At 42.4% G+C, this 25,511-nt stretch overlaps 3 protein-coding genes across 3 annotated transcripts; 2 read left to right on the forward strand and 1 right to left on the reverse strand.

Moving 5' to 3' along the window:
* The first annotated feature begins 594 nt into the window (after positions 1-594).
* Positions 595-11,906, forward strand: itih6 (inter-alpha-trypsin inhibitor heavy chain family member 6). Its single transcript, XM_068597077.1, has 17 exons — positions 595-703; positions 1,405-1,440; positions 2,706-2,860; positions 4,753-4,863; positions 4,959-5,206; positions 6,179-6,348; positions 6,475-6,591; positions 6,716-6,887; positions 7,010-8,629; positions 8,758-8,784; positions 8,955-8,972; positions 9,089-9,136; positions 9,214-9,243; positions 9,329-9,376; positions 9,480-9,593; positions 9,716-10,099; positions 10,811-11,906. Exons 1-17 carry the CDS (start codon positions 596-598, stop codon positions 11,068-11,070), a joined length of 3,666 nt encoding a protein of 1,221 aa, XP_068453178.1. The 5' UTR covers position 595; the 3' UTR covers positions 11,071-11,906.
* gdi1 (GDP dissociation inhibitor 1) lies at positions 11,685-19,188 on the reverse strand. Its single transcript, XM_068597078.1, has 11 exons — positions 18,891-19,188; positions 17,908-18,015; positions 17,591-17,690; positions 17,226-17,360; positions 16,925-17,123; positions 16,558-16,689; positions 16,334-16,433; positions 16,047-16,218; positions 15,164-15,308; positions 14,976-15,030; positions 11,685-14,510 (listed from the first exon to the last, which is right to left on the reverse strand). The coding sequence occupies exons 1-11, from the start codon at positions 18,933-18,935 to the stop codon at positions 14,358-14,360; spliced, it is 1,344 nt and encodes a 447-aa protein (XP_068453179.1). The 5' UTR covers positions 18,936-19,188; the 3' UTR covers positions 11,685-14,357.
* Positions 19,189-20,506: 1,318 nt separating this feature from the next.
* atp6ap1b (ATPase H+ transporting accessory protein 1b) lies at positions 20,507-25,271 on the forward strand. Its single transcript, XM_068597664.1, has 10 exons — positions 20,507-20,652; positions 21,581-21,701; positions 22,140-22,214; positions 22,311-22,504; positions 22,612-22,649; positions 22,758-22,843; positions 23,025-23,248; positions 23,361-23,396; positions 23,910-24,147; positions 24,274-25,271. The coding sequence occupies exons 1-10, from the start codon at positions 20,531-20,533 to the stop codon at positions 24,484-24,486; spliced, it is 1,347 nt and encodes a 448-aa protein (XP_068453765.1). The 5' UTR covers positions 20,507-20,530; the 3' UTR covers positions 24,487-25,271.
* Positions 25,272-25,511: the final 240 nt, after the last annotated feature.

The raw sequence follows: 25,511 nt of genomic DNA on the forward strand, positions 1-25,511 counted from the left end.
TGCTGTTCCAGTCAGCCAATAATGGGTCTTTGTGAAAGAGCTCTCGGGGGGGAAATGAAAACTCACATTTAGGAGTAATTTAAGGAATAAAACTCAGACTGGAACATTTAGTCGGAACATTCCTACAGGGAGGAGGAGGGGGGGGAGGAGGGGAGGTGTTTTGCTAGCGGGGGTATTTTCCCCCAAATAGCCGAGCAGGGGTTAATAATCCCTCGTTTTTCGTGTACCTCGGTGGCAGCACTCTGTGAAATTTCCAGTATGCATGAACGCAAGCTGGGGGCTGCTTTCTTCAAGCCGAGCGGGACTTTATGCTTTTTTTTTGCAATTTCTTTTCTCCTTTTTTTTTTTTTTACCCCCCTCCTCCCCAACATCTGAGGGATGTTTAACAATTATCAGTGCACGTTTTTATTCTCACTGCAGTCGAGCCGTCTAAATTAAGCTGAGGTGAGGGAGGAGGAGAGACTGCCCCTTGCACAACATAACTTGTGTAAAATGTGAAGTATGTGCACAGCGTCCTGCTGCACGAGCTTCCTCAGTCCCGCTGACACCGTGAGACCACTTCACCTTGGAGTCTAAAACCTGAGGAACGACGGACATGATGAGCTTAAAGCTTCACTGCATTCTAGTGTTCATCACTTTCTATGTGCGAGAGGGATTATCAAAGGATTATGAAGCAAACCTCGGAGCAGACAATCTTTTGCAGGTATGTTCTCATTTTATTCACCTTTTTCCTTACTTATTGTTGCAATTTGTGCCACTTTTTTTTTTGAAAACACCCGGCAGAAACAAGACAGGAGAACACTGTAACAATAACGATATATAACGTGTAAACAATAATAACTCAACTTCAAGCTCAGTCACAAATATGAGGTTGATTGGTCTGTAAAAAAAATAGTTAAGTCCTTTTTTTCCCCTAAGTGAGCTTCAGCAGCTCTAAGACAACCAGTACAGTGTCTCACTTTGTGCGAACATATTCAATTGCCCAATTTTTTTTTTACATCAATTATATAATTTATATGTTTACCTAGAAATGGTTTCCACTCCTAAACTTTCATGTTTATGTTAAATTCCCAGCAAGGACCCAGCGTATGTAGTAATGTATTGACACAGCAATGACTTCTGTGCAAAATTAACATTTGAGAGCAAACCGTGCAACCCTCACTGGGCCTGTACACAGTGAAGGCTTTTATTTCCAGTTCCACTTCCCTTCATCCATGAATGGCTTTGATTCAGGCTATTTTGACACAAAATCTTGACCCAACAGTCACGTTACTTCAAAAAAGGAGGCATTTTGAACACACAATGGTACTAATAAAGTATGGATCATCACGTTGTGCCATCGGGTTTAATTAAAAGCACTATTTGCAAAAATGCACTTGATTGACTTGCTTGTTTCTTTCCCAGAGAGTAAGACGTCAAAGCAAACCAACAAAAGCAGTGGTAAGTTTTTTTTACCGTCATAAATTGTGTTATAAAATACTATTAATCCAATTGTTAGTGTAACATTGCATCACCTCATTCTTCAATGAGAGTCTCTCCTGCTTCACTCCTGGTAAACGTTTATTATAACTATGAATGCAAGACAAACATATATTTTTAAAGGTCACATTTCTATTAATAGACTTTTCTTCAATAATTACATTTGTCTAGTTAAATATTGGCGTACAAAATCCAAACCATTATTTAAAAGAAGCATCTGAAAAGACATGGCAATCGAGCCAAGCTGTCAATCACTGGCTTAATCTCAATGTTGTTTTTTATGTTAAATTATGTATTGAATAGTGTCGAATGAATGTAGTGCAGTAAAAAGTCTGTTTTCCTTTAAAATGTAGTAGAATGGACATGAAATGATCACAAAACGAGCTTGGACGGTACTCGAGTAAAAACTACTTAGTTTTTTCCAGCACTGATACAAAGTGACTCTCAGAACGAGCTTCACAGACAGGAAAACACCGTCAGCACCTCTCAGGGGATCATCAGTAGCTCCACTGTGACTTCCCTCAGTTTGCATCAAGGTTAACTGTGAAGCAATCCTCTGCAGGCACACAGTCATTCGGTTTGTATAGCACAAACCACAGCCTTCCTAAATACCAGCGAGCTGTGGCTCTCTTCCTCCTGCCGGTCTCCTCATCGAGCAGTAATGTGGGCCGGCACCGACCAGGTCGGTCTCAGCAGGCGCCGGCGTTACCCGAGTAAACAAGAGGTGGACAGAGACGCCATGCTTTGTGTTGTAGGGCAAACCGGGATGTGATGGTGGGGGTTTAACTAAGCATACATGGTTGTCTGGTAGTCATCCCTGACACCTGGTTTGTGTTTGAAATGTGGCATGAACCCCCAGTTATGATCTGTGAGGATGAAAGTCACAAAGAAAGTGGTGGAAGGTAGATATGTAGCCTACATTTACTCAAGTACTGTTTTTAAGCTCAAATACAAGGTACTGAACTTTACTTGAGTACTTGCACTTTTTGCAAGCTAATGCGCTACATCTTAGAGAAAAACGATTATCTTCTTTACATTTGTCTGACAGCTGTAGTTACTTTTCAGGTTTCATATTTTCATAAACTCCCTGCTCAGTGGAAACAATGTGGTGATTTAAAATGTTTGTGATGAACTGATAGATGAAGCGTTAATTCAAATCTTCACAATGACTACTTTTACTTTTGATTGGTCCATTATGCTAACACATGTATTTGTGATGTCACTAGCTGAAGGTCACAGACTACCATGTGAAGACTTCGGTGGTGTCGCGCTACGCTATCACCACCGTCCAGAGTTCAATATGGAACCAGCTGCCCATCACCAAGGAGGCTGCCTTTGAGGTGGACCTTCCTTCCTCTGCTTTCATCTCCAACTTCACCATGTGAGTCATCAGCTTTCTCTTCTACAGCAAACAGCTCAGTTTCTATTAATACTTCCTGTATTTTTTATTATTATGATTAGTTTATTTGAGTGTTTGTCTTTCAATTTCCTTTATCTCAAACATCAAGTCAGGAAATGCAACAGCACTCTGAACACGTGTGAACACTTTAATTCATCCCCTGGTGCAGTATCTAATACGTACAATATCCATGACTTTTAAGTATGTTGAAGTACTTTTATACACATTTTTATTCCATCTGTTTCAATATTCTTCTTACTTTTGTTTTATTACCGTTTTACTGTTCATTTACATTATTAATCTTTATTTACTTGTGAGCAATGCTGCTATAATCCTGTAATTTCCCCACTGAGGGACTGATAATAATAATCTTATCAATACTTATCTCACTTACAGATTGGTAATTCCTCACACTATACAGGGGTCAAAAAGTATCGACAGGAAATATTATTTCTTGCCTGCATGTATGTTTAAATAAACACAAGTAATTTACTCATTTATGGGCATCATCCATAAATAAAACTTCAGAAGATTTATGTCAGGGACTAAAAATCCGGTCTGGAGGAAAGATGCATAATTTGATTACGAAGAGGGTTTGCTCAGCGCTCCCTTTCAAAAACGCTAAATATAAACAAAACAAATAAGTCAACATTGAAGGCCAAACCTGGAGCTGGATTTGGGAGCGGAAGCAGGTCAGAAGGAGGAGGAAGAAGAGGAAGAGGAGGAGGAGGATGAAAGGGGGGAACCTGAAGCCTGAAGAATACCACGCTTTGTAAATGCAAGTCAGAAAGTTGATAGAGAAAATGACAAGAGTTTGCCCAGTCCCTCTTTTCTCCCCTGCACTGTTTACTCAGGCAGCCTGCCAGTTTAGATACGACACACACACACACGACTGTACGTATGCGTGCCTACATGGAGGTGGATGTAGACTGCTATTTTTTAAGTATGTGTGAGTCTGGCGCTAGTACAGGTTTTTCTTTTACAACTATAATCCTTCACTTCTGTGTTTCATTGACACACACACACACACACACACACACACACACACACACACACACACACACACACACACACACACACACCTTTTCTCACTCAGAACCTCCACAGTCGTCTGCACATCACCAAATACCCCAGAGGAGGAAGAGGGTGGGAGGGGGGGGAAGCTGTGGCAAATGTGTTGCGTTAGTTGTTTGGCATTTCTGTGTCTAACTAAGAACTCTGTGTTCTGTGTGTAGGTCACTGATGTACACACGTTCCTTCACCCCCCCTCGGCCAGCCGCACATATAAATACAAGCGCCTCCATTTTCCACTCTCGCCATTCTGCTCTGTTTCGCAAACAAGAACCTCTTCAAGCCAGTGGGTTTATTTTCGTTAGCCCTTGATGTTATTTTTCTCTTTGGATATATTTGTTCAAAAAGGACTTGACCTTAATTTAGTACCTTGTCACGTGACATCAGTGGTCACCGAAGTTTAGGACCCGCACTGTGTGAATTGGATCCCACTTTGGAGCGGCGGTTTTGGTCGGGATTTTGGCGGGTGTAGTCGGCGGCGGCACTCCCTCGGAGCGTCATCGGCCTGCAAGATCTCCCTTCATTATTGCTGTTTTAAGAAGGAAATTACTCTTTTCCACTCGCCCTGTTTATGACCCCCCCCACTTCCCTTTCACATGTTATGAACTCCATTTGTAAACAAGCATGATGCGTGTTTGTGAAGCTGCTTTGTGATCGCTCTGGAAATACAGGCAGCAAAATACAGTAAATCACGCTCAGCAACGCAACGCGGGCCAGGTGTGTTTCTGACTGAAACATAATCTGGCCACTGTGACTCACACAGAAAGCCGTTTCTTCTCCCTCTATCCTCTCTCTCCCATCAGCACCTCCAATGGCAAGGTGTATGTGGCCCAGGTGACGGAAAGAGCCGCTGCCAGGAAAATTTACGATGCCGCGAAGAAGCAGGGAAAAACAGCTGGACTTGTCGCTACGAAGTCAGTCCCAGGTTTTTCCTTTGACTTCCACAAAAATAAAACGTCTGAACGAGATAAAACGAGATTTGCTTCCCTCTTACTCTGCTGCGTTCCAGAGAAAGGGAGATTGAAAAGTTCCGCGTGGCCGTCAGCGTGCCGTCAGGAGCTCGGATGTCATTCTCCCTGTCCTACGAGGAGCTGTTGCCTCGTCGGCTCGGCCGCTATGAGCTCAGTTTGGGTTTGAGGCCGGGACAGCCCGTGCAGAACCTCACACTGGACGTCAGTATAACGGAGCGGACGGGCATCAGTTTCATCAAAGCCTTTCCTCTCAAGACGAACCGGCTCCTCTCCAACATTGCTCAAGGTAAAATATGACAGAGTTGCTATACCTGGCTGTGGTGGCTGGGGGGGGGGGGGGGCGTGGTTAAGCTCAGCTGAAGAGGGGAGGGGCGGCTTAGGGAACAGGTGCAGTTGATTAGGCCTAATTGGCCACAGGTGAAGCTGTTTAAGGGTTTGTGTCTTGTCCCCCATATGGGGTTCAGTGTGAATGGATCTGGGGGTCATTATTTATTTATTTTTCTTTTCTTTTCTTTTTCTTTCATTTTTCTAATTTAATTATTTTGGGGTGGTTTTGTTTCTGGGGTAAAGAGAGCCTATACTGTCTGAGCCGTACTCCGGAGCAGAAGGTGGCGGTAATGCACCAAATTTTTCCAACGGCCATTAAACTTCATGAAGAAGAAGAAGAAGAAGCGCTGGGGGCAGAGAGCAGAGGCACAGTCTGCCAGCATGCATGACATAATAAAACCTGTTACCAACGTGATATCAGTGTGCTCGTGTCATTGGTGCTCTTTCAAGGGGGCCCCACGTTGGGCTCCACTGTAACAAGCTCCTGCTACTTCCCCGGCTTTCCCCCCAGCACCAATGACACAAGCACATTAATATTACTTTGGTACCAGGAATCTCAAGAGACTTCCACCTTCAAACACTTAATTAGAGAATTAGTTTTTCAAGGAATAGTTTTGGGAAATAAGCATATTCACATGTTAGATGAGTAGATTGATGCCACTCATTTTGTGAATGTAATTGGTACGCTTAGCTTCACATAAAGAAGAGAAACATGGAAACAGCTAGCCCAGCTCTCTCCAGGTAACAAAGACCTGTTGTAACCGTGAGGTTGACAGAAAACTCTTAGAAATCACTGCTCCCAGCCGAGAAAATAGCACGTCTTTTAATCCCCAGTGCACCACATCTTTTTACGGGAAACAAAAAGCTAACTAACGCAACAAATATGCTAAGCTTAGCTAAGCTAACTGGCGTGGATGCTACTTTCCTACAGGTGATGCAGATGCCCCTGCCTCCACTCATGTTGAGCATAGCGCTGGCTGTGCTCGGGTTCGCTACAGTCCCACTCTCCAGCAGCAGAACAGCATCTCCTCCAAAGGCCTTAACGCAGACTTCATCATCCAGTACGACGTGGACCTCAGAGATCTCATGGGGGAAGTCCAGGTCAGAAGCGTCTGTTTAAGCCTGGCCTGACAAATAGACATGAGTATTTGTTACAAGACAGAAATGTGTTGTTGGTAGCAGTAAAGGTTGTCTTCTCCCCTATTTATTTTTCATAATTTCTCTCAGGTATATGATGGCTACTTTGTGCATTACTTCGCACCCAGAGGCCTTCCTGTGGTTCCTAAGGATGTTATATTTGTCATCGATGTCAGTGGCTCAATGATCGGCACTAAGATAAAACAGGTAAAGTGGACAAACCTCATGGACTCATGTGGTTTTATGATGAGAACATGTGTGAACATATAACAATATTCTGCAAAGATATTGTGGAATTTCTGTCAATAATTTGAATGTTTTTTGTCAGTAGACCAAGCAGGCCATGGGCACCATTCTCGGGGACCTTAGAGAGGGAGACCACTTCAACATCATCACCTTCTCAGACAAGGTTCACACCTGGAAGAAAGGACGAACAGTCCGTGCGACTCGGCAGAATGTACGAGATGCCAAAGACTTTGTAAAGAGGATTATTGCAGAGGGATGTGAGTTGAGAAGTGATACTGTTTGAGTTGTGGCATTGCAGCCAAAGTGATTATTGTATCGTAGTGTTCTTATTGTTTGTTCTCTTCCTTCAAAAACTGATTATTCCACTCTTCTGTATCAGGGACCAATATCAACGCAGCTCTGCTATCAGCCGCCCGGCTCGTCAACCCTCCATCCTCCGACTCCTCCAACCAACTCTCCTCCCGTCGGGTCCCTCTGGTCATTTTCCTTACAGATGGGGAGGCAACCACCGGAGTAACAGCTGGTGACACCATCCTCAGCAACGCCAAGGAAGCTTTGGGCTCCTCCTCTCTGTTTGGCCTTGCCTTTGGAGACGATGCAGACTTCCTCCTCCTGAAACGCCTGGCTCTGGATAACCGTGGTGTGGCGAGGATGGTGTATGAGGATGCAGATGCAGCCTTGCAGCTGAAGGGCTTCTTTGATGAAGTGGCTAGCCCTTTGCTATCAGACATCCAGCTGTCGTACCTGGACGACCAGGCGTTTGACATCACCCACGCCCTGTTCCCAAATTACTTCCAAGGCTCGGAGTTGGTGGTCGCTGGGAGGGTCAAACCAGGGGTCAAGGACTTCAAGGTGTCAATGTCCGCCACTGATTTAAAGCAGCGGGTCAAGTTAGAGAACGATGTGTTGATTTCCCATGCTCAGGGGAATGGGAGTGCAGAATCGCTGGACTGTTCGGCAGGTCTAGAGGGAATATCCAGTTTCGTGCGTCGTCTTTGGGCGTACTTCACCATCAAAGAGCTGTTACTTGCCAAACTGAAGGCTTCTGACCCCGCAACTCAAAGGTTACTGGCGGACAAAGCCACCAACCTATCCCTCAAGTATAACTTTGTAACACCGGTCACTTCTTTAGTTGTAGTTAAGCCGGACGCCGATGAAGCCGCTCCAACTCCAACCACCCTAAAACCCACCGTCGCGGCCACTATAACCACGACAGCAACGACCACTGTCACCACCACAATGTCAGCTGCTGGTCCTGCAAAGAAGCCCAGCTCACCTTCTAACCCCAGATCCAATAAAAACAAACCAGATCCTCCCCAGCCACCTACAAAGCCAACAAAGAGAATCTCATCACCAACTTCCACAGCAAAAACAGCACCATCCAAGAAAACCTCAACCACTTCAAGTCCCAGCCCTGTCAAAACTGCCCCAGCTCCATTCTCGGGTAAAAAGGCCTCTTCTTCCAGCAATGAATCCAAAACGGCCTCTCCTCTTCCTCCTCCTCCTCCTCCTCCTCCTCCTCCTCCTCCTCCTCCTGTCGGTAAAATACTCACTTCTCTGCTGAATGCTCTGAAAACGGCGCCGCCCCCTGCACCTGGAAAAGTGTCCACCCCGCTGCCCAAAGCCTTGAAAACAACCGTGCCCTCCACGACCAGCACCACGCCCGCGCTCAGCTCGGCCAGAACCGACCCTGCACCTCTGCCCGGGAAACCCCTCACCCCTCAGCCCGGTACAGCGAGGCCAGCTTTGCCTCCGGTCAAAGTGGCTGTGCCCTCCGCAGAGGCAGAAAACACCACCACGTCTGCTCCAGATGTGCCTGAAATCACCACCGCTCTTCCCGAGCCGTCGTCTCCGCTCGCCTCTCCCACCCCGGCACCAGCTCCAGCTGTGAATGACAACAACACAGAACTCGGCATCGCAACTTTCGTGTCGGCCACCTTTGCTCCTATGCCTGGTGTGACAGATGGGCCACGCCTGTGGGAAGCAGCGGGGCTTCTGGGTAGGTCATGCTCTGGTTTGTCTGTCGAGTCTAAACTGCAATCACCAATCAAAGTTTCAAGCTGAATATCAAGGATGCAGACTTTTGCATTTTTGTTCTTAACTGAATTTTATTCATCTCTCCACTAGATGTCTCTACTTTCATTCAAAGAAAAGGTGAAAGTGAATTTTCTCTTTTTATTTCAGGCAGCACTTTTTGTTCTGAAATTTTTATGACAGTTTATCTGGTAAAAATAAATCAAATGTTATAAGATACTCTGACCATGACAATCAGCTACACCACAGCATTGGAACTGAATATAAATCTGATGTTCTATCTCTTATAGATATCGACCTTGTAAAAGGTGAGTATAACCTTTAATTCTTGTTTCACATTTGTTCTCTGTAAATTCTCAATGATCTCATGAGCAGCTGAACGTGAACTAAACTTCAATTCTCAACGCTTGCCTTCATTTCCCAGACTATGATGCGACCTATGACTATGACTATGATCTCAACTATGATGCCTGTAAGTTTCAAATTCTTACTAAAGGTGATTCTATGCTTTTCAGGACTTTAAAAATATATTTCTTTACTTATTTCTAGGGGATGATACTGCAGACTCTGAACCATTTGGTAAGTATTCAGACACTAGCTGTCATTGATTTCAGTGTTTGGGTGTGAGGAAGACTTCCTTCAGTTGAATGTCTTGTGCTTTTAGATGATGCTCCCTCCAGATTGAGCACCATCCGGGTCTTCTCTTCATCAGGTCAAGAACTTAACATTTAATGTTTTTTTTACATACAATGCCAAATACGTTTTCATATGTTCTGTACCTGCGCCGTATTAATGCTTTTTGTGGTGCATTGTAGTTGATGGAGATCCTCATTTTGTGGTCCAGCTGCCGAAGCTGCATGAGAACCTGTGTTTCACAGTCGACGGAAGAGCTGACGACGTCCTCAGACTGTTGGAGGAACCAGAGAGAGGTAAGCTTCGAAATAATATCTCTTGTTTCAGTTATAGTTGCATGAATGCACATGTTTTGAGATCAACTGTTACTGGCATGAAATAAGTATATTTCTCAACGTGTGCTCCCTTTCTCCCGAAGGCATCATTGTTGACGGCCACCTGATGGGAGCTCCCTCGAAGCGCGGCGTAGAAGACCGCCCCCGAACTTACTTCGACCGGCTCACCATTTCCTCATCCGCATCCGGCTCCGGTGACATCATGATCACCCTCTCGTTGGACGCTGTGGTGGTGGAAGGGGAAGGGCGGGACACTCTTCTCTTCAATCAGCCAGGGTCCGTGACGAGGCAGGGCGTGACGGTCACTGTGGACAATCACCAGAGCTGCTGGATCGAGCTGAGCAAGGGTGTGAAGTTCCTGGTTATGTTCCATCGCTATGAACACCCCAGCTACCTGCAGATGGCTCACCTGGGTTTCTACATCACAGATGGACGGGGGTTGTCTGCCTCAACCCAAGGCCTGCTGGGTAAGTACACATCGGCTCTTCACTGTCAGCTTTCACTAGATCTTCGTATGCTGCTCGCGGCCCTTCATTCCTACCGACGTGCACTACAGAACTGTTATCATCGAAATGTACTTCAAGTAAAGTAAAGTAACAACCCATCCTGCAGAAAAAATGTCCTGTGACTGATATGTAATTATATATGACATTATTTGTTTGTCATATTGATGCATCAGAAGAAGCAACTTACTGTTGCAGTAGTAGTAGTAGTAGTAGTAGTAGTAGTAGTAGTAGTAGTAGTAGTAGTAGTAGTAGTAGTAGTAGTAGTAGTATGGCGGCTCCCAATGGGCCAGATACAGCAGAAAAAAGTTAAGTTAGGCTATAAAAAGCTTCTTTTTTTAACTTTTCCCGAAACATTGGACAACATTTATTGAAATACAATTACCTCAAATCTTTAGAGGAGTAATGTATCTGGTGGAATTGTAACAACTCATAAGTATCTGAAATGGCACAAGGTTGGAAACCACTGGTTGTAATCTTTTAAAACGTTAACTGTCATGTACATGATGCCTTTAAGTTACAATATTCTCCTCTAAAACGTAGGGGAGCAGAACTATAAAGTAGCATGAAATTGAAATATTCAGTACAAGTACCTCTGTTTTATAAGTACTAGACAGTGCTAAAGTAAATGCACTTAATTACTCTCCACCTCTGCTGTCCATTTTCTGCCTACAGGCCAGTTTCAGCACGCTGACATGAGCGTCAAAGCGGTGAAAGATAATCTGGGTAGAGGGGCTCACAATGAAGCCGTTTCAGCCGCGGGGATCCTGAGGTGGGGATCAGAAACCACGCGGGTCACCTTGCAGGACAAGACGCTGAAAGACACGCTGCGGAAACGCCACCCGAGCAAGTGTTGGGTGGTGCCCAAGGCCGAGGTGGAGAGACTACTGGGTCATCCGTACGAGAGCTACGTGGTGGATCGTGTGTCGTTCTAGCCGAGTCTGCTCCGCCCCGTTGTTGCCTCTTCGGCTGCACGGCTCAGGTCACAGCAGTTATTGGACAAAGCATGAGCACGAAAATTGGGACTCTGTGAGGGCTAAAAAATGACACGCAGGCACACATTGTCTAATATTGTGTAGGGAGCAGTGGAACACAGGTGTGGTCACAATAGAGGAAAACATTTTATAAGAGTAATGAGGATGTACGGCATGGCAAACATAATGAAGGACTGAATGATGCAGTTGTCCTCCATCAGCGAGTTGGATTTGAAGCTCTGTGTTCTGTGTCTATGACGCCGTGTGCTCCTGTTCGCATGGCAACCACAAAATGTCCATCGATGCTGCAGCAGTTTGTGCTCGCTCCAAAATGTCTTGCACTCTGTTTCACGACTTCAAAGATGTTTATCTTGGAATGATTATTATTATTATTATTATCACGTGACGACTTGTAATTATTAAAACTGTATCATTATTGTAAGTTGTATTTTTCCAGTACAAGTGTGTGTATATAAAATATTATTGTATGAATGTGTAGAAACTCTTCCCACAAACGTCACCGGGATATTGTGATCGCATCTTCTCTCGAGGATACACAAAACAAAATCAGGGTCTTTCCAGGTTTGCCATGTGCTTTTTATTTTTCTATCATTTTATTCATAGTTTAATTCATTTTATTTGTTACACAAGACATTAGGCATTGCTCACAAACTAGTGATCAAACAAGGACAGTAAGTTTTCTACTACTCAGCCTGAACTATTTCTTTTTGTCAATTTGAAGGGATATTGTCAATAGTGGTTTCCAAAAATGCCAAACTGGATGGAAATTAAAACAGTACAACCACACGTGAGGCTTTTTGTTTTCAATAAATAAGACGAGATGACAGTATCTGATGCTGAGGAAGGGCAGGAGAGGGATGGCTTCAGATATGTCTATGTTCAAAAAGTAAACAGTATTCCAGTTTTGATCCGATAACATGTTTCCAGGATGAAGACCACACACAGTGCTGAAAGCTGCACAGTGTGAACGTTCAGATTTTAATTTCAGCTCCACGACTGACTGTTGCTTTCAGTCTGCCTTCAAAACCGGTTTCTTAGAAATGCTAATAATCATATTAAATCGTGACGCAACACGGGAAAGATCACTGAGTAAGGTGAACGTAACACGTGACACAGCAAATAACAAACAAAAACAAAGAATTTCTTTTGTGCATCACTTTGAAATCCATTTTTATCATCAGAACAGAATCTAATAGCATAGCATATTCAGCGTTTGACATAAACCTTTCCACAATACATCAGTGAAATTCAAATAAATAGAGCATAACAATAAGACACGTCAACACCCCAAACACGGGATCACTTTGTTTAGAGTTGCTCGGGGACTTGTCGTGGTGGGTGAAGTGAGATGGAACTGCTTCAAGTGTTTTAAAGAAACCGATCGGGGCGTCTCATCTGTTTGTTGTTGTTGTGTAACAAGCCACAGATCAGCTGGCTGAGAGTGAATGTGCACTGCAGAGAGGTCTGCCTCCACTCAGGTGTACAATAACAGCCCTAATAGAATACAATATCCCTATATCTCTATAGCATTAGTCAGATCTGCGGAGCGACACACACACCAACAAACTGTACTTTTAACATTGCCAGCAACTTTTGCCAATAACAGCGACACCATTTTTGGCACTAGAACCGACCTGCCACTAACGATTAGTTAAAACAAAGCAGTCAACTGTTGAAAGGGCCCAAACGTTTTAATAAGACCCCAAATTAAGGCTAAAACCAAATAAAAGCATCTTGGTTCGTTCTTGTGGGGCAGCACCTGCAACTGTGGCTCCATACTTTTGCTACAAAGTCTTTGAAAGTTACGGGAATATCCAGCTTTTCCCTCTATTTAACAACTACAATTTTCCATAGGATTTAGTCCCCCAGGGAATGACTTACCTAAATGACATACACAAGGGTTGAAACAACCAAGACATGATCTGGTGCTTTCACTGAGCCGAAATTTCAGTCTTCATCCTCTTCACTCAAAAGTGAAACTTTCCAAAATCCTAAACATTTCCCACACGCATTCTGTTCCCTCCCGACACACTTCATCGCATCTCAACGAGTACAATTTGCCGTCATCAATTTGTTTTTCATCGCTCGTTCCAGTCCCTACAGAATACTTCATAGAAAGCCTCGTCTAACACTAGAAAAATCCTCCCCGTGCCTCATTTGCTTCAGACGTTCCCTTTTCTTTTCCAATGTCGCACTTGAAGACCACAGTTTCAACCTCAGATCTGTAAACTTCATAAATTCAGCCAGTGAAATGGGCACCAAATATATAGAAATAAAACTCTTTAATAATTTAAAAATGTTAGAATGTAAAGTATTCAAATTCAAAATTAACATCACACAACAGAGATAAACAAAGGAACAGGTTTTTTTCGGGGGGGTGATGGGGTGGGTGGGTGACAGTTATTAGCCACTGGTTAGCTTGCCTGCTAGCACAGGGAACACAACAGCATTGCAAAATGAGCACGATCATTTGACGGAACAGCCCATTTACATTTTTTTTTCGCCGTCTGACCAACAGATTTTGCCAAAGAAAAAAAAAAGAGCGGCGTCTTTTGACGAGAAACAGGCAAAAGACCAAGTTAGAGGAAAGTGAAAGCAGGGTTGACAGGAGCGATGTGTGGAATGGTCCAGCCTTCATACCGCAGTGTCATTTTAAGTCTATGTACAATACTACTGTGTGTAAAAGATGCATGCATGTCAACTGGAGGTGACCCTTCCAGAGGATTCTACACTAAGCCATTACAGATCTCTCGTGTTAGAGCTCGCAGTTCAGACCTTTCAATCCCATCAATCTTCCATCCACCCAGCCTCTGGTAAGAGGAGAATGACGTTACGGAAAGAATGAAATGCGTTGAAAATTGCCAACAACAAGTAATAAATTCACCTCTAATGATAATAGTTAAGACATGATTATACTGTAAATTCTACAATGGAATGAAAGACCATATCAACCCTGCTTTTCAGTGACACAGATAAGGATTGTGAGTATTTGTACGCCGTGTATGTGTGTGTGTTTGTGAGCATTTGTGTGTTTCAAGAGAGAGAGGGACGTGAGGAAAAGGAGGCAAACGGCTGAGGGCAGGCAGAGCTCAGGAACACGCCCTATCCGCCTCGCTCCCACCCGTTTTGTTTTTTAAAGGCCCTCTACCCACGAGCACCGCCGCACTCTTTCGCCCCGCCTCCTCCCCCGGCCCCGCCCTCTCTCGGAAGCCCCACCCCTCTACCACTCACTGCTCATCCTCCCCAAACACATCGTTCTGTTTGCGCTTCATGTTCTCAAAGTCAAAGTCGCTGCCCGTCATACGTTTGTAGATGTCCTTGATGTCGTTGCAAGTGGTCTCGAAGTGAGTGGTGGCATCGTAGGACCTTGAGGCGAAGACCTGGGAAAGATCAAAAATAACAGGAGTGAGAATCTGCAGCCTTGTTAGCGGCTCTGGGAGTTGAGTTGAATGATGATAACCTGCCGACATTTAGATGGTAATGTTTACAAAGTTCACCGTCTTACTTTAATCTAACTCTGTCTCATGAATGTCAATCAATTAGAATATATTTATATTCTTCCCACAGCAGGGGAGGGGCAGCTATGATGGTAACATTGTGATTATGGATGAATCTGAGTCTAGCGCAGCTAGCTAGCAATGTGACCTCTAACTCCATATTAGCTTGATAAGTAAAATTGTAATAATATAAATACACGTGTTGATCATTTATATGAAGACACACAATTCCAACTTTCTATAATGTATTGCGCTATTTTTTTTTAAAAAAAGAAACAGTTTTGTTTTTCACTCATGATGACATCATTTTGTTTTACTCAGGTAACTTTAACTTTTCTTTTCTCGTACCTGGCTTTCAGTACCATCATCTGTGGGCTCATAAAGGTCACTAATAGCCACAAACCTGTCAAAAAAAAGAAGAAAAACTCCATTAACAAGTATTATCATAGGGCTTCACTTATTTCACATTGTTGTCATGTTTAGTTTTATAGCTGCATGTTTGTAAAACCATGAATGCATGAATTGTTAACACTGACTTTTGGTCGATGGGCTCCAGCAGCTCCAGGGCCGGCTCTATCTCAGCCTCGGGCTCGCTGGTTTCCACTGTGGTGCTGACGATGGCAATGTACTTCCCCTGGGCTGCCACATTGTGAGCATAGGAGATCATGCACACGTAGATGTCTGGAGAGTTGACAGAAGGGTTAAGAGGAGAAAAGATGCATTAACTTTTTTTTTTTTTGGCCACTTGGTGGCAGTGGAAACAAGCTGTACACACAACACTACTGTATTATCCCCCTTTATACTTGATTTCGGAAACTTGTTGGCAAAAAGTTGTTTATTTATGCTCCCAGCAGCCATGGAGAAACATTAACGTTTCTTTCAAGTAATGTTTTTGGGAACCTACAATGTTCATACTGTCCTTTCAGCTCAGTCTAGTTCTTTAGCTGTTAATGGTTAACTATGTTCATCACCAAGTCACTAACTTTGTCTATTATGTGTTGCTGGTACAAAGAATTTTTAGAGCTTTTTTTTCTTGCTGAAAACAGTCAGCTGTGTCTGGAAACAAGCTGATAAGAGCAGTGAATCATAAGAAATGTTGAATAACATTCATTATAGTAAAAAAAAAAAGCTATTACATGAATATTCTAAATGTCTTAGCGCTTAGGGATTATGACCTTTATTGCTAAATAGCTAGAAGCTACGAGGGGAATCAATGGGAATCAAATTGTCCTGTTTCACTTTTGGAAATATGCATGCTTGATTTGTCGTTATAAGAGTGCTCCTTGATATCTCCGGAGCTTAAAATCAAATCAATTACATTGAACATAAAGGGAATCTTTGTAATTAGCACTGCTACAATTTCTAAGAACTAAACTCGACCGTTCAGCCGATCAGTCAAACAGTGACAATGATCCTTACCTGAGTTGCGGTTGACTTGGTTCTGAGGGATGATGATCTGGCAGGAGTTGGAGTCATTAGTGTTTTTGATGGGGTGGCTGAGGACGCAGATCACACGGATCACCTGACCCGCCTTCCGGACGCGGTCCGTGATGTAGCTGGGGTCGCAGATGAGCTGCTTACAACGAGCCACCTGCGGCGGGGAACGACACGGCAACGAGCACGGAGCATTTTGTATCACCTCTGCTTGAATAAACTCAACGACTGATTGCAAATTTGCATAATCATGGGGCAATAAATCAGCGCACCTCGCCCTCAGACTTCACTCCAACCACATGGCCATCTTCCATCACTATCTCTTCCACTGGTTTGTTCAGCATGTAGGTTCCTCCATAGATTGCACTCAATCTACAATGGCAGGTGAATAAGAACGGTTAAATCACAGAGTGGGTTAGCGCTTTTGTATTTACTATTAAAGACCAGTTGGGATCTATAATATTGCCCTATAAATAGAATATATATTAACAATTACCTGGCAAATCCCTGCGGCAGCTCTCCCAGACCATACAGGGGGTAGAGGTAGGGGCTCTTCCCATACCGTGCCAGCGACTCACTGTACAGCTTGATACGATTGATCGTCTCCAAACAGGGAACATCAAGATAGCTGAAGGAGATGAGTCGACAACAAAGGGAGATAATTAATGTGAATAAACTAAATTATTGAGATACCTCTAAATATGTGCATCTTCACAACCAAAAGGTATTCTACATACAGTTTTGTGAAGGAGGAGCATTATTAAGCCGTCATTTCAGCATATGTTATTTAGTTTCTTTCGTTCTATCATGTCAACATGATCATAAATGCAGTTTTATGTTTGATATCACGCTGTTGTTCTTACTCATCTGTCCTGTAGAGGGCCAGGGCGTGGCCAGTGAAGTCAATGACGTCCTGGCCGAGGTCAAACTTCTTGTAAACGTCCCTCATGGTTGTGATTTTGGGGTCCACGCCCTCAAAGGTCTTGGGGTCATTCTCATCAAAGTTGGCCACGAAGACTAAGAACTTGCGAAACCGTCGCTTCTCAAACATTCCCATCAGATCTGGAAATTCAATCAAAGGCTTATATAGCACATGATCACTTAAACGTGATTTATATACTTCACCCTCGGTATCTTAGACGAAGACATATTTGAGTGACTTACTTGAGGCTAGCGCCTCGGTCTCGGTCGACGGCACCTTGTAGATCTTTCCGCCTTTGTAGACAAAGCTTCCCTCCACTACCTTAAAGTCCAGGTACCGTGTCACTTCTGTGTATAGCAGCATCTTCACAAGTTGACCTGCAATCACGCAGACAAACGCATGTTACGACTACTTATTTGTTATCAAGCATTCTGCCTTAATTGCATCAAGACAGAGATTGCCATTTCACCTTAAATTCCTTATTCTTGGGACTTATCAGTAACACCAATTATGCATTAATTGCCCATCTCTCTCCTCAGTATATGAGTGAGTTTCACGGTGATATATTAATTTCTTGACAAAACAAAATCAGTGATGTGGGACTGACCGTTGGCCATGAGAAACTTGGGGATGAGGTCAACGTTCCAGTCCCTTCCTCTGCCCATTGACTCGGGCGGACTATCTGGAAGAGCGAAGCGCTTGTACAGCTGTATGAAACGACAGTAAAGGGAAACATAAACAACATCCTGGAGGATGAAATCTATGAAGCTGACAGAAGCCAAAGCATTTCCGGAGGATAAGACGGTGAGCAAATGAAGACAATAAAAACAGCAGCTGATGCACAATGACACGGGATGTAAACTGAGATGTACTGAGGGATATAAAACATATTGATTGCTTTTATAGAGCCCAGGGGCCCTTTACCTCCTCCAGTGGGGTGATGGAGGAGCTCTCTCCACCATAGTAGGGGTTCCTGTCCATGTGTAGAACCTTTTTCCCGTTCACAGACATTATCCCGGACAGAATGCATTCCTGCATGAAACAAAATTGAACGTCAATAAATAAAAATGATTGAACATGACTTAGCAAAGGAGTCTCACAAAGAGTTAATAGAAGACATGAACGACAGTTAAGAGGTTTTGACAGAAGGGTGCAGGGAGGACAGAAGGAACGGTGTGCGCATGCGCGACAAGATCGGATCATCCCGGTATATACTGTAATAATAATAATAATAATAATAACTGTAATAATATGTGTGATAATGTCTATACGTAGAACAATATGCGCATGGCATTATTACATCATACAATTCAAATGATTATGGCTAGCACGCACAAAAACGATAATGTAATACCTGTTACAAAACTGGTATGATTTAAGGAAAATGTCGACTGTGCACGCAAGCAACCTGGATTAATATCTCAGAAGATGTATCGGGCACATTTCCGCCGCATCGGGTGTGATGGGTGGAGGGAATTGAGGCGAGGGGAGCCGCAGAGAAAGGCTCAGTCATGTATTAAACCCGTGGCCAGGCCTGCGCCACCCTCAGGATGGAGGCCTGTCTATGCAAAGAGGACCATGACACACTGTGGGGTTACGCCTAAAAGATGCTACTGGGTGTAACACAACACTGAACCGGCTGTGAGAACAATACAACATACTTTTTTTTGTTTAACTCCGAGACGCATTGTTTGCTTCCTGTCATGCACACGCATGTCGAAGTACATTTAAACACATTTTTCTTGTTTCTTTATGTCACAAGCGCACAGGGATGCAGGAGGCTTTCACTTGTGGGCTCGGACAGATGAGAGGATACATGGTTTAAATAATCCTATGAAAGCTCGCACAATCAATCTGTTTCGCTTTTTTATTTTGTTGCAAAAAGCAAATGAAGCATGACTACTTACTGTGAGCCCGGTGCCCAAAACGATCACATCATATTCCTCATCCATGTTGTATCACCGCCTTTCCCGTCTCGCCCTCTTTTTTTGCCTTGAGAAATGAAGGGTGTTGAAGGAAAGAATCACCAGCGAGTTCACACAAACCGGGGATTTCAGCTCCCTTTTCTCTGCCCGCGTGCTTTAAACGACTCCTTCAAAGTTAGGTATTATTTAATAATCATTAGGCATTCATGACCAATGGAATAAACTGTCCACACTGTCACCGGCGAGGACGACCAAAGATGGCCCTGATCGTGGAGCGCTCTAGAACAATGTTAGTGCGCGTCGGAAAGTAGTGCGCATTCTCCTCCTCTCTTTCCATCATGCCACACAATAGACTCACACTGAAAGGCTGACTGTAACAGGAAACCCCGCTACGAGCTGGCGTCATGACGCGATTTTATATATCGTTAGTTCGTTTCATACTTTGGTTCAGAGTTGAACATGTTTTTGCAATTTTAAATATATTTTGTCCCAGTCTGTGCGTGCTCTATTTCCTTTTCTATCCTTCCTTTCCAGTTGTAGGCGCAGTGGTATCCCTCCGCCACCACAGCTGTGTGTGGATGGGAGTTGTTTTCACTGACTGTCGTGCTAACAGGCCCGTTTTCAATAGAAAGAACATCATTTCAAAACTTTTATTTTCTCGCTTGTTTATTTATTTATTTTTTATACCGTTACACAATCAGTGCACCACCAAATGTGGCTGATGGGACCTGTTGCCACGAGGAGTGAAATGCCTAAATGTATCAGCACCATGGACAGTTGTCAGGTATGCATGTCAGTCATTCATGAAGTTCAACGTCATCTATATATGTCAAAGGATTGGCATGTTGTGTATACAGTATTGGTAATTTATTGATACATCATCAAATGCTCTCTACTCTTCTTTGGTAAAAATACACAATTTATTTATAAATATATATATTTTAAACCTATTAAACAACAATTCACCCTTTAGTAAGCAGAAAGAAAGCTTGAATAAAAAAAAGTAACTAAAGCAGTCAGATAAATGTTGTGCAGTAAAAAAGTACAAGTAGTAATATTTGCTTCCAGGATATAAAAGTAAGTAACATAAAAGGAAACACTCAAGTAACGTTCACTACATCAAATTTGGATATAAGTGTGTTGCGTATACTTTGACACCTATTTTTGCAAAATCTTTCATTCATATTAATTCATCAATTAAAACACCCTATTTTGTCATGTGGAGGATGTTGCACATGCAGTATGTGAAACTATTAGGCTGTCAAGACACTTCGTATCTGTATGTTTTATTTTAAAAAATGTGTCTAGTGTGATTTACCCCTGACTCTTTTGTCCTTGTTCCATTTGTTTACTATGCTTGTATACTACATCTGTACTATGTTATTTTGTTTAAAGGATACAATACTAAAAAACTACAGCTAATGTTAGATAACGTATGTCCAGACTGAGTAATTAAACTACTCTGGGTTTCTAACACGACCAGCAAGGTGGAAAAGCTGCGGCCTGTCGTGGCGTTGAGAAGACAGCTTGTGGGCGGGGTCGAACGAAAGAAGCAGGAAGTGCCTCACATGACTGTCAGCTGGCTGGAGTCACGTGAGCAGAGCTTTGCGGAAAAACGAAAAATGGCAGGACCTAAGTGCTCTAGTCGAGTGAGATTAATGGCCTTTCTTGCCATTTTCGCCACCCTTAACTCCACAGCGAGCTCCGTTGCTCAAGTGCCTCTCCTGATGTGGTCCAGCGACGGGTAATACTTACTTTTTTATTATTTATTTGTCATGTAAGACATACGAGTAGTCAGCCGACTGTTTGTCGTGCTTGTGTGCTAACACCTGTTGCTAACTTAACTGTGTTTCTACTTGTATCCTGATAATGAAAACGCTAGCTGGTCGACCTAAGCTAGCAAAAATATATAGTTTCAAGTCTAAAAACAAAACATGTAATGTTCGTTTAGACTCATCATTTTATGTTAATTTGATGACGTCACAATTGTCTCTTATGCCAAACTTAATGTTTGATAAACTGTTATTAATCTCGCAGTGCCATTATGGAATCACTTCCCCTGTAAGCTAACGTTACTAAAACACATCACCTAGCTACCACAGTTTCCTCATACATGGAGCAGACACAGATATACTACGGTATAGTATATTTACTATACTAAAGTATACTACTGTATGGCTAAACAGGAGACATTTAACTTACTGTATAATGTTATGGCAACTTTATTTAGTTTATTTTACATAACTGGTACTGGATTCCTATATGAACATATGGTTCACACTAATGGTAAAATAAACTTGTGAATGTAAGACTTTTACTTAGGACTAAGGTTCAGTTGGCTGAAGAGATTATATTTTACTTTTGGGTTATTGTAACATAAGTTACAATAATCATACTAGTCTGAATCATAAATTAAATTAAAAAAAAAACTGTTTCAGTATTATCTCTTGTATTGACACAATTCACGCAATGTTTGACAGTGTTGTATCTCAAACAAAAACACAATTCTGTTGCACTTGTTAATACATTTACTTACTTTTGAGTTGGCGTCTTAAGCGTAACAAATCATGTGCATTGAAGGGATGATTTTACTTAATGTTCTGACAACTGCTATTATGAACACTTGTAAAAGATATCACAATCTTTTTTTTTTATACTTTCGACATGTTAAGTTTACCAGCACTGGCCTCAACTGCAGCTGGTCACATCACGTCCAAAGACCAATTGATGGCCTACTTTACCTCTGCCTTCGGCTCTGGCCCCCACACTGTGCTGTTGTTCCTGCAGGATAAGGTCAGTCCCTGAGACGTGAAAACTATCATCCTGCTCTGCAGCACACATGCTGGTTACAGTATGTCACTAAACAGATTGGAGCTAAGAGTGAAAAGTAGTGCATAGGAGGGCTACTTTGAGATTTCCATAGATGCACTGTTCGTCTTTTATATAGCCACTCTTTGGATATGGTATTTGTGTATAACAGTGAGTCATGTGTAGTAGTTTTGCCGTCCCATGTGACCCTGTGTAACAGTCTTCTCACTCTGGTGTGACTGTTTAGCATTACTTCCCCTTTCACAGCTCTTCTCGAACACACTGTTCGGGTTTATTATCTGTGGATCATCATTGTTGTGACTGATAAATGTAATCTTTTAGTTGCATTGCACTTTTGTTTGTATTAAGTTACAAATATCTTCATTTAGTTTAATTATTACATTTAATTTTCCTTGTGTTCAGTTAAGCAAAGATGACTTCACAGTCTTTGGTGGAGTGTTTGGAAATAAGCAGGATAGTGCCTTTCCAAATCTTGAGGTATGTTTTTATAACTTTATACATGAATCCTAAATAAGAATGATTTTGTCAGACTAAGAATACTGATCATTTTTTCTACGCCCTTCTCCTCCTCAGGCTGCACTGCAGTCTTCTTCCTCATCAGGGATGCTCCCTGCTTTAGAGTGGTCGGATTCCTCTGCCATCCCAGCTCTGCTGCAAGAGAAGCTGGGGGTCTCGCCTCTGCTTGTAGACGCAGATACTCTGTCACATCTCAGCATCAACACATCTGCCAGCAATCTTCTGCTCATCAATCTCCCTTATTGTACTGGGTACGACTTGTGTTCTTTAGCATATCCGTCAATATCTGTATAAAGTTGTTTCTTTTTTTCCATTTTTATTTTTGCGTAACTGTTTTTTTTTTTTACTGTTTTCATAGCTTGGACAAGACTTGCAAAGAAGTCCTGCATGAGAATGGTACGTTTTAAATGTATGGGATTTCAGACTGTAATCATTTCAGCATTTCGATCACTGTATAGTATGTTTTCAGACATGTTTAACTTAAGTGTACTTTTCTTTCAAAAGATGAAACTATTGGGAAAGTTCTGAGTATCATGAAAGACAAAGATGTCCTTTACACTGCGATGTACACAGGACTGAAGCCATCACGAGTAAGATATTCTAACAGCACATCATGTACCAAAAATGTACATTTTATTAAATTGGTATGATTCCTATGCCAAGCCATCATCATAAACTGTTAAAAAATGTTTTAAAAAAAACAAGTCAAACACAAATGTCTCATGAAGAAATAAATAATTATAATAACATTTTGATTTCTTATCTCTGCAGGTGATTTCAGAGACATCCATGTCTATCCAGCCAGCGGGGCGGTCCTTGCTCCAAGCAGTTCTGCCCAACGTCGCACCTCCCATCATGTTTAATGAATCTGGTAACCCTTGCATAATGCTTTGGGCTCAGAATCTCAGCATCAGCACCTCAAAAGATGTGTGGATCGACCTCGCTGCACAAACACCTTCCATGGCAGGATCCTTATGCAACGGCAGCAACTCACTGTGAGATGGCCGCCATGTTGGCGTTCTTTTGTTTATTCATGTGAACTTTAGTTTTTATGTTTCTTCAAAGTAGAGAAGTCATTTTGAATGTGTTCTTCTTTTCTCACCACAGGCTTGTCCTCAGCTATGAATCAGGCTACACACTAAGGTAAGATAAAAGACTACAAATATTAAACAATATTAATACATTTTGCGCCCAATACCTTCATATTCTACCAGTTCCATATATTACTACTGACAACCGCTGCTTAGCTTACGAATTAACACATCATAGCGAGCTCACATATATCCCCCATATAACCATTGTAGTACACTTAACACGAGAGAAATTATAAAACAAGATATGTGTTAAAATGTTTTTAGAGTTGTAGAGCTGCCTGCAGGTGGATCACGTTACCTTTGGACAGAGCCAGGCTCAATGTTACACTCTTGTCTATGGTCTTCATTCAAAGCTAAGCTAACCGGCTGCTGAATGAGAGTGGTATTGAAAGACATCAAATAAGCCCAAAATGTTAAACTGTTACTTTAATCGTCTTCAAATCTATAAGTAATGCTCTACTATATTAAATATGTCTGACTAAATAAGCACCGTCTTCAGGGACTATGTATCGAGCTGATCTGTTTGATTATGTTTTTATGGCCTTTAATCTTTGATCTCCAGGTTTGCGATGAGTCGGCGATTCTTTCCTGTGTCTGCACGGTTCTGGTTCACCTTGGATTCTGTGCAGCTGCAGGCAAACGGTCTAACTGCGTCTTTCATTGGGAGCCGCAACATCTACGCCCCTGCAGAGTATTCCTTCCACTGCCAGTCTGTCACCAGCTTCCGAGACACTCTGCTCGTGCCAAACAACACCAACACCAACACCACTGCGTGGATGCTCAATTTCATCGACTTCCAGGTACGACTGCATTTTACATCCTGCCATACAAGTACTCTTTAGATGTAAAGTGTTTTTGATTATCGGGTGTCTCTTTTTAGTCTTCCTGTTCACTCACTGAATTTCTAAATGCATTTCCTGATACAGATTCAAGGCTTCGGTTTGGCCAATGGAACGGATTTCTCCTATGCCAGTGACTGTGCAGGGTTCTTCACCCCCGGGATTTGGATGGGGCTGCTGACCGGACTGCTCTTTTTGTGGATTTTCGTATACGGTCTGCACATGATCATGCAGCTGAATACCATGGATCGGTTTGACGACCCCAAAGGTCCATCGATTTCAGTGCCTCAGTCGGAGTGAAACGCTCCCAAACACAAACACTCCTCAGTTCCTTCAGTGCCTCTAAGGAGAGTCCTTCCTTGTCATGTAGCTTTTGTGAGCTTGGGCCTAATTCATTGAAGATATTTGTCCGACACAAGGACCTGTCCGCCGATATTCTCTCCTGTAGATTTCTTTTCTGAATCGTTCCACAGCTGTCTTTTGCATATTGTTATCCTGAAGGGCACAATCCATTTCCCCTCTCCATACTTGCAAGTGCCAAAGTGGATGCACCTTTTCTATTTGATGATATGGTTTTGTGTGCTAAAAGAGGTTTTTGTGCCACTGTTGACCAGGCACTGGCTATTTTTCCTAAAATGATGAGCAATATTTTCTGATAACAGAGAATGTCTTCTGTGCCAACATGAATGTGATTGCTGGATGCTGCAGGACCGTCACAGACCTCCGTTCTTACTTCTTTTTTTCTCCATCTATAATTTATTGACTATTGGATATGAAAGAAGTGCCTGTATGCAAAGGCTAGAAAGCTTTTTGTGACTGTTTTGGAATTGCCTTACAAAAGTATACTAATACTTAACCTTGAATTAGTTCTGCTGTCATTACTCGGACAAATCCAAATCAAGTGCCACCACTTATATCCAATATTTTCTTGACAAATTATTTATTTGCATAAAAAGTTTACCCATTGCTTCAGATTTTATCAAAACATGTAATAACAGTGCCTCACTTCTGATTTTGTCAAATGTATAAATGTGCCATGACATGTGCATTGTCACTAATTGAAAATAAAAATCTACAAATTTTGATTTTAGTTTGATTGTTGTGAATGCAAAAAGAAATTGAGTAATGTGTGATATTTAACGTCAACCAAGGAAGCTATAGTTTATATATTTATTAAGATATATAACTAAATTAACAGTGCCTCAGTTTTGTTTTTGTGAAATGTATAAATGTGCCATGACGTGCATTGTCACAAATTAAAAAATAAAAATATAAATTTTGTTTCTAGTTGACTTGTTGTGAATGCAAAAAACTTAACTAATGTG

Source organism: Clinocottus analis, unplaced genomic scaffold, assembly GCF_023055335.1.
Source record: "Clinocottus analis isolate CAN_PGR_092001 unplaced genomic scaffold, fCliAna1.0.p SCAF_4, whole genome shotgun sequence".
In the NCBI taxonomy this organism is placed as follows: domain Eukaryota; kingdom Metazoa; phylum Chordata; class Actinopteri; order Perciformes; family Cottidae; genus Clinocottus; species Clinocottus analis.